The sequence below is a fragment of the Pinus tabuliformis genome, chromosome 5_1, assembly GCF_031772625.1.
Source record: "Pinus tabuliformis cultivar Carrire ecotype Pingquan chromosome 5_1, CPIR1, whole genome shotgun sequence".
Taxonomy (NCBI): domain Eukaryota; kingdom Viridiplantae; phylum Streptophyta; class Pinopsida; order Pinales; family Pinaceae; genus Pinus; species Pinus tabuliformis.
Window position 1 is genome coordinate 822,267,212 of NC_142305.1, and position 18,329 is coordinate 822,285,540.

Consider the following 18,329-nt stretch of genomic DNA (forward strand, 5'->3'; position numbering starts at 1 on the left):
TTATGCGACCCGGTGTCCAAGGAAGAAGAGTAAGGGAGAGTCTTCGGACACTAAGGCAGTGCCAGCAAGGGCAGAGAAGGAAGTTTTAACAAACAATGATTGTGCCATGAGTGCACATGCGCCACTTGAGAAGAAGTGGGGAGACATCGAGCTGTAGTCAAGCGGACTACAGGCGATGAGGGGCAGGATCCTCAAGGAACCCAGCCTCTTGGATTAGACCTTACTACGGGAGCCCTGAAGAGTAGCAGGACTAGCTGAGTCGGGTAGAGATGGATGCAGATGGAGCGGCAGAGAAAGCTACAGTGCAGGAGTCCTGAGACAGCATGAGGCTAGCAGGTTGCAGCAGTGCGAGAGGCACGGGAGTGTTGCATCAGTGCGAGAGGCACGGGTGTGTTGCACCAGTGCAAGATGGCACAAAGAGGTGTGCAACGGTGCGAGATGCGGGGAGTTGTTGCAACAACGCAGAGGTCAGAGAGGGAGCACTTGTCAGCAGCAGAGGGAGCTTCAGTATCAAGAGGGTCTCTAGCCCAACAGAGAAGTTAGAGTTGGGAGATCAGTTACTTTCTTCTCAGTTACTGAGTTGCAGTGCAACAGTGAGCAACATGATGCAACATGTCGAGAGGAGGTGCAGTGTGGATGCACTGCTGGGAGAAAGGACCAGCAGCAGCACAGATGCAGAGGGAGTTGTCGTATAGATGCAGCATAGGCAGTGGCAGAACCATGGGCAGTAGTACAAGATATAGCAGTGCAGAGGATGGTGGGCAGCAGGCCTAGCATTAGCACAGAGACCAATGCCCGATGATCAGAGTAATACTCAGTGAGGAGTATTGCTAGAGCATAGTCCTCGCTAAGAGGGAGTGTTGATTTGGGGTAGCATCGGATGTGCTCTAGCCACGAAATTTGGTGGAGAGGTTAGGGCACATGAGATCTCCAATACCCAGAAAGGGTTTGGGCAGATTCTAAACAATTCAGGAGATATTAAAATAATTAATATTTTTAATGGAGTCCCTAAGTCTAAACTTAAGGAAAATAAAATATTAATGTGTATTAATATGAAACTGTGTTAGAATGGTCCAAAAGACACGGATCAAGCCAGATCTAATCTTAGCCGTTGATTAGGGACTTATTCTCGGCTGTTGATATGTCAACGAGAAAAGTATAAGAGGGGGCTTAAGGGTCACTTGGAGAACACACCGGAGTGATCAATCATTCTATTATCTAGAGCGGGGTTTGCTAAGAGAGATAGAATCAGTGATCGGAGTTGCAGCTGAGGGGCATTAAGTACAGAGAGACAGAGAGGCAGAGATAGTGCCGGGAGAGTAGCGCAGTAGCCAGGGAGAGTGACGCAGTAGCAGCCAAAGCTCACACAGGGCCACGCAGAGGTAGCCGGGAGCTGCAGAGCTTCAGAGAGGCCAGCGTTGCTGACGCAGAGGGCTAGAAGGTTGACGCAAGGCCTCCTAAGGCTGACGCAGACCCATCTGGGGTGACGCAAGGCCAGCACTGGGCAGAGAGGGGCTGACGCAGACCCATCCGGGGTGACGCAAGGCCAGCGCTGGGCAGAGAGGGGCTGACGCAGACCCATCCGGGGTGACGCAAGGCCAGCGCTGGGCAGAGAGGGGCTGACGCAGACCCATCTCGGGTGACGCAAGGCCAGCGCTGGGCAGAGAGGGGCTGACGCAGACCCATCCGAGGTGACGCAAGGCCAGCGCTGGGCAGAGAGGGGTTGTTTCTAGGGCAAATTGTAGCGGAGGAGCTGTCGGAAGGATTATCCGGGGTTTCAGCTAAGAAATTTGTCTCAAACTGAGAGGTATTACTGCCAAGGAAATTCTCTATTGGGTAGGCCGGTTTCGACACCTATATTATACTCTGATATTGCTTAATAAGAAAACCCTCAAATAGTTGCACCTGTTTTCCCACATTGGGTTTTTCCGGAGACATTGGTCCAAAAATAACAATTTCATTTGGTGTGATTATTTTTGTTTCCTTCAGTTGTTGATTTGTAATATGTTGAGCATGCACCAGTGTTTATTTTCAGTATTTACATTGTAAATAACTTGTTAAGTAACAGAACAAGTAGGTAGGAATAAATCAGATAAAGTGCATGGAGGGTTTCTAAGTAAGTAGACTTAGAAACTTCAACATCTCCAAGTCCACATGACCATTGGGTCCATAGGGCACTAGCACACCCCTCCCCTTGTCCACATATCTAGGTCAAGCCTGGAAACGTTGCCTTGGAGGTTGATGCAGGTAAAAGAAAGTTAAAAGCATACCATGGCCACAAGCAAGACAAGAAAGAAAAAGAAAATCATAAAATGCAAAAGATGGTTGGGATATTAATAATAGCACGTGGGAAAAATCCAAGCATGACCTCTACCCTTTATCATTATGGCCATCACCTTGGTTCCTAGGGCCAATGATTGCCCCATCACATCATAAAAGGAACCCATGCACATCCCAAGCCCTGGTGGAAAATGAACTGCCCCACCTTTAAGGGGGCAATAACTACTATACATCATTCATAGCATGCGCTCATTTCCTAGAGCTTCGAGCAGTAATACAAAGAAAAATCAAGAAGAAGCAAAAAGGGAATAAAGAGGAGTGGAAAAACAAAGGTTGGGGTAACCCATGCAAGCATGATTGTTCCTTCCTCACATTTGTAAACCCAATATGTGGACTTCCTTATTATTACTACCCCTTTGACCATGGCATTTGGCCTTGAGGCCTCTTTATCCCCATTCCATTCCGTCATTATTCACATGCCACCTATTGATTGAAGGATGTACCAGGGATGTGTCTTTCCCCTTAGCAACTGGGAACACCTAATAGGGTCATCTATTAGCCACTCCTACCTAGGGAGGTAACACTACTATGACATCAATGCCCTAAATTTGGAAGAGAAGCCTCGTATGAAGTATCAATTTGCCTTTGACCTAAGTTGCACGAAACGGGGAAACAGGTACGAGTTTCCGAAACGGGAAGCGATACGAAACGCGACCTCCCCAAATTTTGGAAAAGGGGAAACACGAATATATATATATATATATATATATATATAGAAAATATTTAATATATATATATATATATATATATATATATATATGTGCGCAATCATAAAGCATAAATGATACATTATAATTTATTACACTTAAACATTAAGATTTAATTTACATCACATTTACTCATGAATGATCACATAATGAAAATAAAAATATCAGAATATCCAAAAGCAACCTTTATTAGATATCCAAATCTCAAAATCAGCCTTTATTTATATTAATATATGAGACTGCAAGTACAATAAAGACTATAAGGCTGCAAGAGAGAGATCCAAATCAGGATTTTCTGCATCCACATCCCATTCTTTAGAAGGACCACTGTTGTATTGGGAGTCTCTTCCTACATAGTCGAACGACCTTAGTGCTCTTGATTAAATACACGTTTCATACCCTAGTACCCTACATGATCTTGATTATTGGGAGTTTCCCCTGCATAGAGGGCTTGGTTCTCTTGATTAAATACAAGTTCCATACCCTAGTACATGATAAAATCCAATGGAAACATTGCAACCCCCCCAATCCTGAAATCCTGAAAAACAAATAAGTCTGCTGGATTTTGAGTGAGATCTAAAATTCTATTTTCTCCATATGAAATCCAATGAGGGCGAAACCACTCTCAAACATCCTGAGTCATTTCATGGTAATGTTAAAAATTTAAGTAAAAGGATGAAAATGAAAAATAAAGGAGAATATCACTTTTACTTTAAGAATTTAACATTACCATGAACTGCATATCAACACTAGGGCAAAAATTCACTTTTATAACTTTAGACACACATCTAGAAAATTAAAAAACAAATTTGAAAAAAAAAAATTAAAAAAAACACAATTCAATTGGGAAACGCAGGCTGTACGGCCGGGAAACGCGTTTCCAGCCGTACTGCCACGTTTCTGTTTCGGGAAACGTGGCAGTACGGCCGGAAACGCGTTTCCTGGCCGTACCAAACGCGTTTCCGCGTTTCGTCCCAGTTTCCAGCCGTAAACGCCCCCCCCCCCCCCCACGTTTCCTGCAACATAGCCTTTGACTAACAAGCTTGTTTCACTTAGATGCACTAATGATTAATTGTACCTAATGGTGAAAGTGCATCATTGGACATTGTGTGTGACTACCAAGTAGTTTTCATCATGGGCTAGGCAACTTAACTGGGGCCCAAGACCACTAGAGGAGAATTATGACACCCTACAGGTGAAGTATTGAGAGCCATGGGACTCCTATCACTTGCAAAGCATCACTCCATTCTATGGGCACCTATAGCACCCCAGCAATCTATGAAAATTCATGAACGAATTCCCACTGCAGCAACTGATGATATTACTCCTATTCATTAAATTCCTTTAAAAAAATTACTTGCAGTTTCCTACGACAAATATTGTAATACGTACATTGCAGCGTTCACTTAATTAAATATCATGTGGAAACAAGAGACTGAGCAAGAAGGAAAATACAACACAATTGACACCGTTATTTCTGGACAAATGTCCCCGAAAAAACCCAACGCGGGAAAACTGGTGCAACAACTCTGAGGGTTTATTATTATTAAGTAGTAGCAAATTCTGAATACATCTCTAAATACCTCGAGGGTTATTTAGTTACAGAGAGAGAAATACTAGTAGAAAGATTTGTGAGATTACCTCACACAATCACTAAGAAAAATCCTAGCTGATCCGAACACTGGATGAGGTGCCCCTAGCAGGCCCTACGCTACCTCTGCGCAGTCCTCACGCAGTTCTAGCGTCAACCCCTCTAGGCACTGTGTCACCCAGCCTATTGATCGATTTGTTGCCCGGAGTCTTTGCTCTCAGCCTCCCGATCTCACACCCTGGCTCCTGGCTTCTGAAACTAACTCTGCCCAGCAAAATTTCGGACTCTCTCTCACCCTCTGCATGGCCCTTTGTGGCCCTGTGTCAGCCTCTGCGTGAGAGTCGCTGGATCACTCTCTGCCTCTCTCTGCAACCTCGAATAAACCCTCTGGCTGTTCCTCAGCTCCAATCTGCCCCAGAAACCCCAACGTCAGCCTTTCTGGACTGCGTCAGCCTCTCTCTGCCCAGTGCTAGCCCAGTGTCACCCTGAATGGGCCTGTGTCAGCCTCAGGAGGCCCTGCGTCAGCCTTCTGGCTCTCTGCGTCAGCAACACTGGCCTCTCTGAAGCACTAGGCAGCTCCTAGCTGCCTCTGCGTGGCCCTGCATGAGGCCTAGCTGGTTCTGCGTCACTCTCTCTAGCTCCTGCACTGATCTCCCGACACTATCTCTGCCTCTCTTTCTCTCTGTACTCACTGCCCCTTAGCTGCAACTTCGATCACTGATTCTATCTCTCTTAGCAAACCCCGCTCTAGAGAATAGAATGACTGATCATCTGTTGTGCTCTCCAAGTGACCCTCAAGCCTCCTCTTATACTTTTCTCGTTGACATATCAATGACAATGAAGTCCCTAATCAACGGCTAAGATTAGATCTGGCTTGATCCATGTCTTTTGGACCATTCTAACACAGTTTTATATTAATCCACATTAATATTTTAATTTCCCTAGGTTTAGACTTAGGGACTCCATTAAAGATATTAATTATTTTAATATTTCTCAAACTATTTAGAATCTGCCCAAACCCTTTCTGGTATTGGAGATCTCATGTGCCCCAACCTCTCCACCAAATTTCGTGGCTAGAGCACATCCGATTCTACCCCAAATCAACAGTCTGAGCTCTTAACGTTGGAGCAAAACTAGTCTATCTATAACCAGGAGACCCATGAGACCCATTTTGTCCCCCAAACACAAAACTAGGGTCCACAAGATGATTTGGATGGAGATTTAGGGGCCAACCCCTAAATCTAGATTTTTGGAGAGCTCTACACCTGACTTGTCACTGGAGGAGCCCAACGCATGCCCTAGAACAGCCTATGCATTGATGATGTGTTAATTTTAGGTATGTTCTATGCTTAGAGCAATTTATTTCAATTTTCACAGTTAGCTCAATATCTTTTCCAGATTAGTAATCACATCAGCATTAAAGTAAATTGCAGATAGAACATAAACATAAATCGTAGAAGACAAGCCAAGACAAGAGGATACAAGATGTGGCGCTAGCCAGGGACAAACCCCAATGTGGGGAACCCTTGATCAATTCTTCTTATATGTTATTCAATAGTTCAACAGAAAGAGAGATAATACATTTACAACAAAAGTCAATTGTTTGACTTATCTAAATAAGAGCATAGATCATCTCTAAGAAGATGATACATGAGATCGCTGAACTCAGTTGAAGACATGCTGCTTCAACTAATTCTCGAAGGTGACTTCACCTATCATTGTGCTGCACTTTGTCATCATGCTGCACCTCACCGTGTTGCACCATGCTGCACCCATCATCACTATGCTGCATCTCATCATGCTTCACCAATCATGATTGTACCCTTCACTATACTGCATCATGCGCCATTGCTACACCATGTTGCCATATTGTCCTATGTGCTTGCTGCACCTTGCTTACCATATTGTCCCAATGTGCTTGCAGCACTATGCTTGCCATCATGTGCTTGCTGCACCTTGCTTGCTTGTTGTACCTTGCTTGCTTGATGTCCCTTGCATGCTTGCTATCCCTTGCATGCTTGTTGTACCTTGCTTGCTTGTAGTGTGAACCCTCTGCCTTCACGATGAAGTGTTGATTTGGGGTAGCATCGGATGTGCTCTAGCCACGAAATTTGGTGGAGAGGTTGGGGCACATAAGATCTCCTATACCCAGAAAGGGTTTGGGCAGATTCTAAACAGATCAGGAGATATTAAAATAATTAATATTTTTAATGGAGTCCCTAAGTCTAAACTTAGGGAAAATAAAATATTAATGTGTATTAATATGAATCTGTGTTAGAATGGTCCAAAAGACATAGATCAAGCCAGATCTGATCTTAGCCGTTGATTAGGGACTTAATCTCGGCCGTTGAGATGCCAACAAAAAAAGTATAAGAGGAGGCTTGAGGGGCACTTGGAGAACACACTAAGGGAGACCAATCAGTTCAATTTCTGGAGCGAGGTTTGCTGAGAAATTGAACTAGTGGTCTGGAGAGCAGTTAGGAGGCAACAAGTACGGAATAGAGAGACGGGAGATCAACGCAGAAGAGGCAGATGCAGGGACAGAGGAAGCCATGCAGAGGTAGTAGAGACTGCGCAAAGCCAGAAGGGTCTACGTCATCCACGCAGAGGCTGCAGGAGTGACGCAGAAGCCCATAGAGGTTGCGCAGAGCCTCAATAGGCTGACGCAGAGGGTTTCAGGTTGATGCAGAGGGTTTCAGGCTATAGCAGAGGTCAGTAGGGCCTATGCTAGGTTTAGAAAAGTGCTGGAAGTTTGTCTATCTGTGGGTAAGCCAGTTTGGCACCCTATTGTACAAGAAAATTGCTGAATAATAAAATCCTCCCTTGCTACACCAGTTTTCCCACACTGGGTTTTTCCAGGGACATTAGCCCAAAATAACTATGTCAATGTGTGCATATGTTTGTTTCTGTATTACAGTGTGATATCTACAGCAATATTTATTTTAATGTTTGTTGAAGTAATTTCATGAATAAGTTATGATGAAATAAGTAGGAAAATGAAATTAGTTGCTGCAGTGATAGAATTTTCACATGAAGAGTAGGGCATAACATGACTCCAAAACTGCCCACACTGTCCCTTGTTGTGGTGGTATGGTTTGCGGCCTACCACACAGCCTTGCTGATGCTTTACAGCCCACATATCAAACCCAAAACAGGCCTCCTCTACCTCGGCCCTCAAGGAAGGTACCTTGGCCCTTTCTAACAGCAATTTAGTCTTCATAAAATGACCCTAAAACAGCCCACGTTGTTCTGTCCCTCTTGCTGGTTAGGGCAACCTAGGACTGCGGTTAGGGTCACTCTAAAACACCAGCTTGTGGCACTTGTTTGAATAGCAACTAGGGCTTGTAGAGGCCTCCTCTAAACTGCATTGTGGAAGCCTCCTTTACATGTTGAGGCTTCTCCTCCAAGACAACGTTAGGCCTCTTCTAGGACAGCATTAGGCCTCTTCAAAATAGGCCTCTATACCAACATTGTTCAACTCTCCTTTGTTGTGGCTAAGATTGAGTTCCCTTGCCTCTAGCTTAGGGCTATCTCCTTTACTACATGACTGCGTCTTCTTGGTTAGGACAGACTGTGGCTAGACATCCTTTAGGACTGTGGCTAGGGCATCCTTTAGGACTGCGGCTAGGGCATCCTCCTTCTAGATTTCTCTTCCACTAAAACCCAAGACAAGTGGAGAGAAATCAAGATAGAAGTGTGCGTAGAAATGACTATCAAGTCATCTCCTTTTATACTAAAATATTGAGCACATGTGGGGTTTATTTGGTGGCTAGCCGACCTTGACGAATTGTCTTATAACACAAATAAATTCATAACTCCATGAATACTTATTGGAATCAGATGATCTTTAGATCAATCCTACACCTCTCGATAAGAGGGATCCAAGAAAAATATCAGCTGCCACTAAAAAGATGACCCACATGGAGTTTGGCCCTAGTTGCCAATTTTAACATGATGTCATCATTTCAGTCCTCTTGTGGGTTTATCTTTATGATTTTACATTGGCTTGTAACCACACTTAGTTTTTTCCCATCTTTTGACAACTAAGAGGGGCTTCAAGCTAAAATTAGACTTGATTGGACATGTCTAAATATGAGAGACCTCATTTAGTCTCTCATCATCATCACACTTGGAATTCAACCTCTTAGAGGATTTTCGCACTTGTTCCTTCTTAGCTATTGAAGATCTATTGGATGCATTTCAAAATTTGGAAGCTATTTTTTACTGTCTTTGGAGCTATTTTTTTGGATAATGGATGGATATACTACATGTTGTCTTCTAAGTACTTATTGTTGAATATTCTCTATCTTAAAATTGTCTGATGTATGGAATTGTTGCTTCTAGGTTATGCTATTTTGTGCCCCAATTGTTGAAAATTAATTTTGAAAGGGTGTCTAGTTGAGTATTGCATATATTATTCATTATACAATATGTAATGAATATTCCTAGTGTAGGAAATCTTTAATCTATCCATCAAACTTCATTTTCTTTTGAAGTGGGTAAATGCTAAGAGTTGATACCTCGGGTATCAATTTTTAGCCTCCTTAGAAGGATCTAGCTTAGCTATTTCATCCTTGACTCCATATTCCTAAAGGACAAGGCACTAGTCCAAGTCATTGATGATCAATCTTAAATTTTCTCCATAATTTTCTCCCCTAAAATCAGTCCTTTTAAGGCTAGGGCGAAAATCTAGGGCTTGCAACGAAATTTTAAGGAGGAGGCTTTTTGATAATTTGAGAGCCTAAACATCAAGCCTAAGGCCTAGGCTACCAATCATCCAAGTTTGGTGGACATCCACTAAAATTTCATCCATAAAATCTCTTGTCGTAGGTGTTGCTCCAAGAGGGAAACCCTAGTTCTTTTCCCTCAACTTCAGGACTTCGTTGAAGGTTGTATGAGCTTAGTACTTGCTGAAGTATATCATACGAATCCTTTTCTCTCGAGCCTTGACTTTGTGAATACCTATCACCATCGAAAAAGCTCAAAACCCTAGGTCTTGAGCCTTCCTTTCTAAGGCTTTTCTTTGAGATTGTTTTTGCTTCTTTGAAGCCTACCATTATTGAGTCTCTCTCTTGAATGAGCTCTAGCTTGATCACTTTGTGCCTTATACCTAGCATATATATTTAAGTGATCTCCTTCCTACCGAGACTCCTCTCATTGGTGAAAGTCCAAAAAAAGCATGGGACCTTGGTTGTGGTGATAGTGGGACATTGTCCCATTGTTAACACTTAGCCTAGCTCTTTGTCTTGTAAAGCTTCCTCTCCAAGGCCTGCTAGATTTTTTGGTCACAAGGCTCCAGTCTAATTCTCTCTTAGGTACTGATGTTGTGATGTCAAGCGCTCTGGTGAGAGGTAGAAGATTCTAAGTTTCTCACATCCTCTCAAGAAGAGCATGTGTCTCGTAGTTGGAGCTAGTTGTTACCCCACTTGTCAGCGGGGGTACATATACTTTTCAATGTAGCATTCATTACTATTATAAGCCTAAGTCACAAGTCAAAAGCCATGTAAAACCATATGAGGCCCTGTATTAAGCATCCTATACCTGTGTTTGTGGCATTGAGTTTGTATTCATTTGTTTGGTCAAACCATGCCCTATCCCTTGAATTTGTACTTAAGGTCACATTCATCCCCAACTTAATTGGAGGCCTTTAGGTGAACTCTCTTGATGATTCATGGTTCTATGCGAGTATGCAATTGTAGAGGTGATCACTGGTGTATGGGCTAATCCAACCCGCATCAAGGTGCACATAGGTCATACCACATGGTATGAGTCTATCAAGTTTGCATGTGACCTTGGCCTTGGTGTAGTATTTCTCATGAAAGCTCTTACACCATAACAGTCTCTTTTGACAACATTCATGTTTCCCAAGGCAGTTCATGGTTCCCAATGCAATGTGGTCCCAATGGTCAAAACATCAACATAGTCCTCGAATTGTAGAGCTTGATGAGTGGATTCCATGCCACATGGAATTTTTCAAATCCAAACATTCAGTGGCTAGTTATAGCTTGGTCAAACTTGGTCAAAAAATAAAGAAAAGTTTCCAGGGTGCATTTCAGGCTAAGTCACATGACACGAGGACACGAGACATGGAGGACACGTAAATACGAGTATTCAATACGAAACGCAGCGACCTGGAAACAAGACACGGGGGACACGTTTTATATATATTTAATGAAAAAAAATATATATATATACCAAAATATAGTTTTTTATCCATATTAAATTGCAGGTTGCAGCTTATCTAATCAAATTAAAATATAATTACTTCTCAAAGTTCATAGTTCACTTTAAAAAAATAAATAGAATCAAAATTTACTATTTAGAAATCAGAATGTGATATGCTTGGTCTTGATTCTTGAATATTCAATGTTCATTGTTCATGTACAACTTACAAGCACATAAGAAAATAACTAAAGTCTAATCCTATTGATTTCCTCTGCCCCTCTTGCGAGAAAATGCCATAGCTTTGCCTTTCCCTCTAGATGTAGATGCTGGTGCTGGTGGAGTTGGCAGTGGAGTTTTCTATGCTCTAGAAGCTAAAAAACTAGAAGTAGGAGCTATAGGAGGTAGACCACGTCCTCTACTGGTGGCAGGGGTAGCCGGGGCAGGTGGTGTCACCTAGAAACATTACAATCTCCCAATCCTGAAATCCTGAAAAACTGATAAGTCTACTGCATTTTGAATGAAATCTAAAATTCTACTTTCTCCATATGAAATCCAATGAGGCCGGAACCACTCTCAAACATCCTGAGTCATTTCATGGTAATGTTAAAAATTTAAGTAAAAAGATGAAAATGAAGATTAAGGAGAATGTCACTTTTACTTTAAGAATTTAACATTACCATGAATAGCATATCAATACTAGGGCCTAGACTTGATCATTAAGCTACCCCACTCAAAAATTATTTGCTTCTTTCAAAAAAAATTGCAACTTATACAGGCAACGTTTTCTATCAACGGAATACGCGTTTTCTAGATGCAGGACACGACGAAAACCGGCGAATACGTTTTACATTTTACAGGACACGATGAAAAACGTTTTCGACACGTTTTAGGGCCGTTTTCGTGTCCGGCACGTAAAATACGGGACACGGGACCTTGGAGGACGTGTCCTGTGACTTAGATTTCAGGCAAAGCGTTGGGTAGAATCAAGGATACAATATGTCAAAAGTGATCAGCACAGAGAGATGAAATATACTCGTGTGCCAAATATTGCAAAGAAGCTAAAGCGTTACAGAACCAGCACAAGAGGCATGATGACATGGAATACAGAGTGATGATGTTGCAATGCCCTGAGTGATGTGGCAAATAAAAAGACATACCCAGTATAAACCAGGACATGCAGAACAAAACCCAGGTCCTGGAATTTCCAAATCAACTAGGTCATTGGAGATCCAGTGACAAGGTGACCAAGTCGAATTGCTAGTGGGAAAGTCAAAGAGAAGTCAAGTCGAACTAGTTGTTAGGGGTCAAACTAGCTATTGGGAGGACTTCACTAGCGGTTAGAGTCAAAGATGGACTAGGAAGTTAGATCATGGACCAAAGAAAAAGTCATTATAATAAATTTCACTCTCAAAGAACCATTTCAAGCCACCAAGAGAAACTTGTGCCACCTTTTGAGGAAAATCGAGTTGAATAAAGGACTGAGCAAGGAAGATGTTGGGGATCCAATGTTGTTGTTTGTGACTTTGAGCACCAACGACTTCTTGCAAAGGGAATTCGTGGATCTACTAATGGAATCCAAGTCAATTCAAACCCCTTGAGAAAAATACTAAATTATTTTTGTAATATTTCTTGAGTTAAAAAATGCGAAGTCTCTTGTGGATGACTAGCAATATTTATTCAAGGAAAGTCCCACTAGTCGATAGAACTTTTTCTGTAAAGGCTAGGCTCTCCTCATTTGTAATGTTGTTGTTGTCAATTAAGACAAGTGTTATCATAATAAAAAGCTCATATTTTCCAAAATCCTATACATTGGTCGAGTGGCCTTAGTTTTTACTTTTCTTCTTAATATATGATTCATGCATAGTAATTATAATGTGCTTTGGTGATTAATAAAACTATTACAAGGCTAACAAATTTGCTATTGAGGGTCTACCTAGTCACATGGAGAAAATCAACTAGAGGGCAACCCCACTTGATTTTCTTGGTTTTGCAGGTACGTCAATCCGAGCACTTGAACCATTTCATTGAGCAAGCTTCATTTCATTTTCAGGATTTTGTATTCTATAGCACACAAAATTTGGAAGTTGGAGAGGCCACTTCAAGGATAGGTTGCTCTTAGGAAAGTTCGAAAGTCACTAAGAAGAGTTAAGCAATAGTGAGGACAAATTTCATTCCAGAACAAATTCACTCCCTTGGAAAAAGCCATCTATATCGACTTAGAAGAGTATTGACTTCAAATCTCTGTCACAAGGTTCGTCGAATTTTAACCTTGAGGTTCGAATTTTGGCGAACCTCAAAAATGTTTTGAGGTTCGACGAACCTCATCAAACCTCATAGCCAATGACCAAGTCCATATAGATCAAAACTCATAACTTCATGTCACAACTCAAGCTTGTATTTTAGCCTTGCAGTTTCCAAGTTTGTGATAGCATATTTTATGTTTATTGATGTTGATTTGCTACTATTTTATCCTATAATTCATTTTAAATTAATATATGTTTATATATATAGATGAACCTAATAGCGAACCTCATCAAAAAATTCGAACTCAAACCGAACCCAATCATTGTCGAACCTGAACTCGAACCCGAACCATGTGACATTGCTTCAAACACCAGCAAAACGTGAGATCCAAAAGGGCACAGGTATATCACAACATTCATCTATTTTCAAAATTCAAAAAATTATTTTATTTCTCTACAGTTAGAGTAGGATATCAGCTTGATGGTTTCTCTTGTTTTATTCTTTTAACAAGTTAAACTCTTAGGGAAAATTGATTTAATTGATAGATCTTACCAAGATAGGGTACAAGCTTCCATTACACATTATTTTACACTTATATCTAGCCATTGAAATGTTCAGATCTAAAGATTAAGTTGTTGTACCAGAGTGATTTGCTTAAATTACAGCAGGTTCCATAGTTATCCAAGTAAACAACTTCACTCTAGAACTTTGTTGTTTGCTCTAAATTGTTTAAAAAGCATTATTTTAATTATGTAGAGTAATTTTCTTTAATTATCAGCCATAAATAGTTGCACATTTTAAATATGGAAATTTTTGGGTGCTTAAACACATAAATCTTTCACCCAGAATCTGAAATTTAATTTACAGCTTGCCGGAAATTGAATTTCAATCAAATTTGGGTAGAAGGGAGGTTTAAAAAACCTCTATATTAACCCTCTAACCTTTACACCCCCTAGAATAACTCTCTAGGAGTGTTTAGACACTTGTAGGGTGGTTGTTGTCTTTGCATTAGATTGTTGTCTTTGCATTTTACGCGGGATTTACACTCTGTCAGATAGGACGGCAACCTGTTTTAAGTCATATCTCTTAAACGTCATCCACCCTTAAAGATAACATCATTTATGGTTAGGATTTCAACGTAGACAAAAATCCATAGGTTGCATGCTATATGTTTGATGAATTTTAGCTACTGACATTTGTTGTTTAAATTTCTTCTACTATGACATTTTTACAGCTAGCTAATAGGTAGAAAGTAAACACCTCCGCCTCAATTGACTCCATATAACACACTAGTCTTGTATCAGAGATGTTGAAGGTAATTTAGGGACTCCTCCCTTGGTCTTTTAGGGTGTGTTGGACCTAAATAGGGGCTTGGGCCAAGGTGACAGTGGATCCCTACCTTGTGCGTGCCCATCTAGCAGGTTGCCATAACCTTAGCAACACTGTTAATTTGATTGGTAACAAGACCATTGTCAACTTTATATTGAGTTCAGTATTTATACACCCATTGTCATTTGTATGTTTGCCAAGACAGATATTATATTGAATTGGATATCTATACACCCATTTTCGTTTGTATTTCTGATATGAAAGCCTTTATACTGAACTAGGTATCTATACACCCACCTTCATTTTTGTTTCAGCCATGGTTGACCTTATGCTAAGCTAGGTATATATACACCCACACTCACTCCAATTCATTATTTTTCTTCATGGCCCTTGTTTAGTTTGAGGGACATTTTGGGCACAGCTGACCTTATATTGCAGTCATTATCATATTTCTAGGTTTGGCTAAAGCCAACCTTGTACACAGATTCATTATTCCTCTTGCAAAAGATGCCCTACCTTGTTAGTTGTGTATATATAATATATGCATTGAATATCATCTGTAATTTATCATCATATGATTCTTTTTCATTCTTAATAAAGTGATTTTCACAAGGGCCCCTATCAAGTGTTCTGTTTTCTTGTGCTTGGATTTATCTCTTTAGAGGGAATTCACTCTGTCTCTAGGGTTAACTTTGCTCATTTTCCTTCAAGTGTTTGTTTTCCTAGTGCTGGTTTATTCTCCTCTTCATTGCAGATCTAGGTATGTGTTGGCCGTTCAATTCCCTCACTATTTCTTGTGAATCTCAACGATTCTGTCACCATCCCACTTTTCCCTAATGCTGGTTTATACTCTTCTTTGCAGATCTAGGTTTTGTTGGCCACTCAATTCCCTCGCTATTTCTTGTGAATCTCAACGATTTTGTCACCATCCCACTTGTCCATATTAATGCCACTTCAAATAATCTACTCAACAGTTCGGAGAGACTAATACATCTATTATTTCCCAAGTTTGACTGACAAATCTTTCATTTGTAGAGGAGAATATGGCCTTAACATGGTATAATTGGTAATCAAAATAATCCAGCATTACTTAAACGGGAATAATGAAAATACTCACAACAACATCAAATCCAAAAATTGTAAGATGGAGCTTTCCTCTCATCCACATTGCCGCACTAGTTACAATATCAAGATCAAGCTTGACTTCATCAGAGTCTGATTTCAGGCTGCTGGTGGAATCAACAGGAAGTGACTTTAAACTGCATATCAGACAAACAAGAAATAAGAAGATGAGAATAAAAAAGTTTAGATAGGCATAGTTCAATTGAAATAGCTGATAGGACAGGATTTAACAATCAAGATGTAATGATGGCATTGTACACAATACCTGTCAAAAATGACTGCTGAAGAGCATTTATTTCCTGAAGAAAGTAGAAATGATGCAGCATTTGGTGTCGAGCTTCTAACTGCATAGAAAACCCTTTCACCTAAGACATAAACCTTGTACACAATGGACCCATGATCGATGTATTCCTGCATTCCAATTTATAAAATTTGACAGTTCTTGACAAATATATTAAAAGCTGGCTCTGTATCTATTCCAATCATATAACTATTAACATGCGTATGGGTAAAGAGCATAATATTTCGCACAATCATTTACACTGAACCATAGCCTCAATGATTAAAGTCGTCGCATGATATACTAAGAGCTGTCAGCTAGAGTAACAATAATGTTCCGTAAAACTGCTAGAGAAAAAGTTTCCAGAAAAAATCTTCTAATCGATGGCATTATAGTGTATTCTTCTACTTTCAGATGTTCCTTCATTGAATCTTAATTCTTAGTCCCACAGATGTCTCCCCTTACGTCTAGCCTTCATCCAAAGTTTCTTTCTGTAAATCATTCTAGTTGGTATTTTTCTTGTTTGCAAGACTATTTGTTTGACAACTATTGTCTCAGTGTTGCAGTCAAAACAATTGGACATATTGCATCAATTAATCTGAGCATGGCAGGTGATTGCAGAGTGCTTAATCATCATCAGCTCCCCCTAACTGTATGCATGGTCTTTTTTTGGCAGAGTCTCCCCATCAAACACTTGGAATATCGACGATGACATCATCAAGTCAACAACATGTGTTGTTGGCTGGTGAGTTCAAGAGACTTCCGGATTGTTTTTGCTTCCTTCTCCATACTTGTGTAACCTTTTTCTCTAGTATGGTTCTAGCTTGTGTAGGGGCCCAAGTCAAGTTACAATCACGTGCCATATGTCCAATGTTATGACACTTGAAGCACTCTATATTGTTCATGTATAAAAATTCATGACTTCTTCTTGCAAAATTGCTTCTCGGAGATTAACGGGGACCATAATAATTATCTTTGTGATATGCCCTACAATCTTTTGCCATGTGCCCAAAGTTTGTACAAGAATCGCAATAACCAAAAAATATACTTTGGTACCTGGGAGAAGGAGGTTTCCTTGATGTACTTCTGAAGTCTTTTTGCCTTGGGATTCTTTGATTATATCCATTGCCTTTTGTATTCTTGACACCATTTGCAAGTCTTCTTGGAGTAGGATTTCTTTCAATTTGTTCCTGATTCTTCTCCTTGCCTTCGCTGGAACTAGGAGCATCAACATTTCTTGCAAGCTTCCTCACATCCTTGTTGTTTGAAGCATTAGAGTTTGCATCATTCTTGCTTGAGGATTCACCTACATAGCCGAGACTTGATTTATCAAGGGGAGACCTTTGATGACTGAGGATGTCATCTACAGTTTGAGAACTCTTCAAGTTCTTATTCAGCAAGTCAACTTCCTTTTTAAGAAAGACAATTTCTTCTTTCATGTTCTTGCATTCTTCATCCTTCTTTGATAGTATGATCTACATTTCTTCCTTCATCTTAGTTGCATCACATGATTGGGCCTTAAGAGAAGTGATTTTTTATCTTAACTTGGTGTTGTCATCATCCTTTTCTTCTAGTTGGCATATCCTGGTGTTTCTCTCCTTTTCTGCTTCATCAACATGTCCTTCTATGACTGTCAAAGCTTCCATCACCTTCTTAGCTCCTTGTGCTTGTTTCCTTGCTTCTTCTAGTCGAGATCTAAGGGAGGAGACCTCTTCCTTGTATTGACCAATCCCTACTTCAAGTTTGTTCAAGCTCTTGTGCCTTTGTTCAAGGTGGCTTGACAAGGTATCTTATTGTTTCTTTCCTTATCCAATTGATTTTTCATGGATATGACTTCTTCATGATGCTTTCTCTTGTCTTGATGAAATTATTCCTTAATCTTGGTGAGCTCCTCATCTCTTTCTTGTACTTGAAGCTTGACAAGGTCAACTTCCTTCCTTGTCTTGTCCTGGTCGCCAACTTGCGCTTTCTCCTTAAGTTCCTCATTTTCCTTTTTCAAATTGTTAATCTCTTCCATGGCAGCCATAAGTTTAGTGAGAAGATCTTCTTCAAACTCTTCTTCATTCTCTTCATCTTCTAGGTCTTCTTTAGCCTTGATGTTATCACTCTTATCTTCAGCTTCCTTGATGGGCTCTAGATTTCCTTCTTGTTTTCCATCATTTTCTTGACTAGAGATCATTGTCAATGCTCCCTTTGAGTGAAGATCATGAAGTTTATCCCATATGCCTTTTGCTGACGAACATTTTTCAAAATTGGCTTTTATAGAATCAAGTAGCCCATTCAAGATTGCTTTCATTGCTCTTGTATTATGTTCCTTGGATTCTCCATCCATCATGCTATCAGTAATCACTGATTTCCAGACTTCAATGCCTTGAGTCTTTAAGAAATTCCTCATTCTTGCCTCCCATATATCAAAGTTTCCATTGAACAATGGAGCCTTCACAAATTGATTGACTTCAATTTCGGTGGTTGAGGGAGACACATCTTTAGGAGGATTGGAGACTTTCTTCCTTGGCTTCGCCATTTGTGTTCTAATGATCAACCTTCAAGC

The 18,329-nt window shown here is 40.5% G+C and overlaps 1 protein-coding gene across 4 annotated transcripts in view; it reads right to left on the reverse strand.

Moving 5' to 3' along the window:
* The window catches only part of ITPK4 (inositol 1,3,4-trisphosphate 5/6-kinase 4), a 415,945-nt gene that overhangs the window by 31,048 nt on the left and 366,568 nt on the right, over window positions 1–18,329 (reverse strand). For 3 of the 4 annotated variants that reach the window (XM_089432986.1, XM_089432985.1, XM_089432984.1), the window contains 2 exons: window positions 15,764–15,909; window positions 15,494–15,635 (listed from right to left, as the gene is read on the reverse strand). The exons of the other annotated variant lie outside the window; for it this stretch is intronic. In XM_089432986.1, the coding sequence (XP_089289112.1) occupies window positions 15,494–15,635; window positions 15,764–15,909 (288 nt within the window). The remainder of the gene's footprint in view (window positions 1–15,493; window positions 15,636–15,763; window positions 15,910–18,329) is intronic. 4 annotated transcript variants of the gene reach the window in all.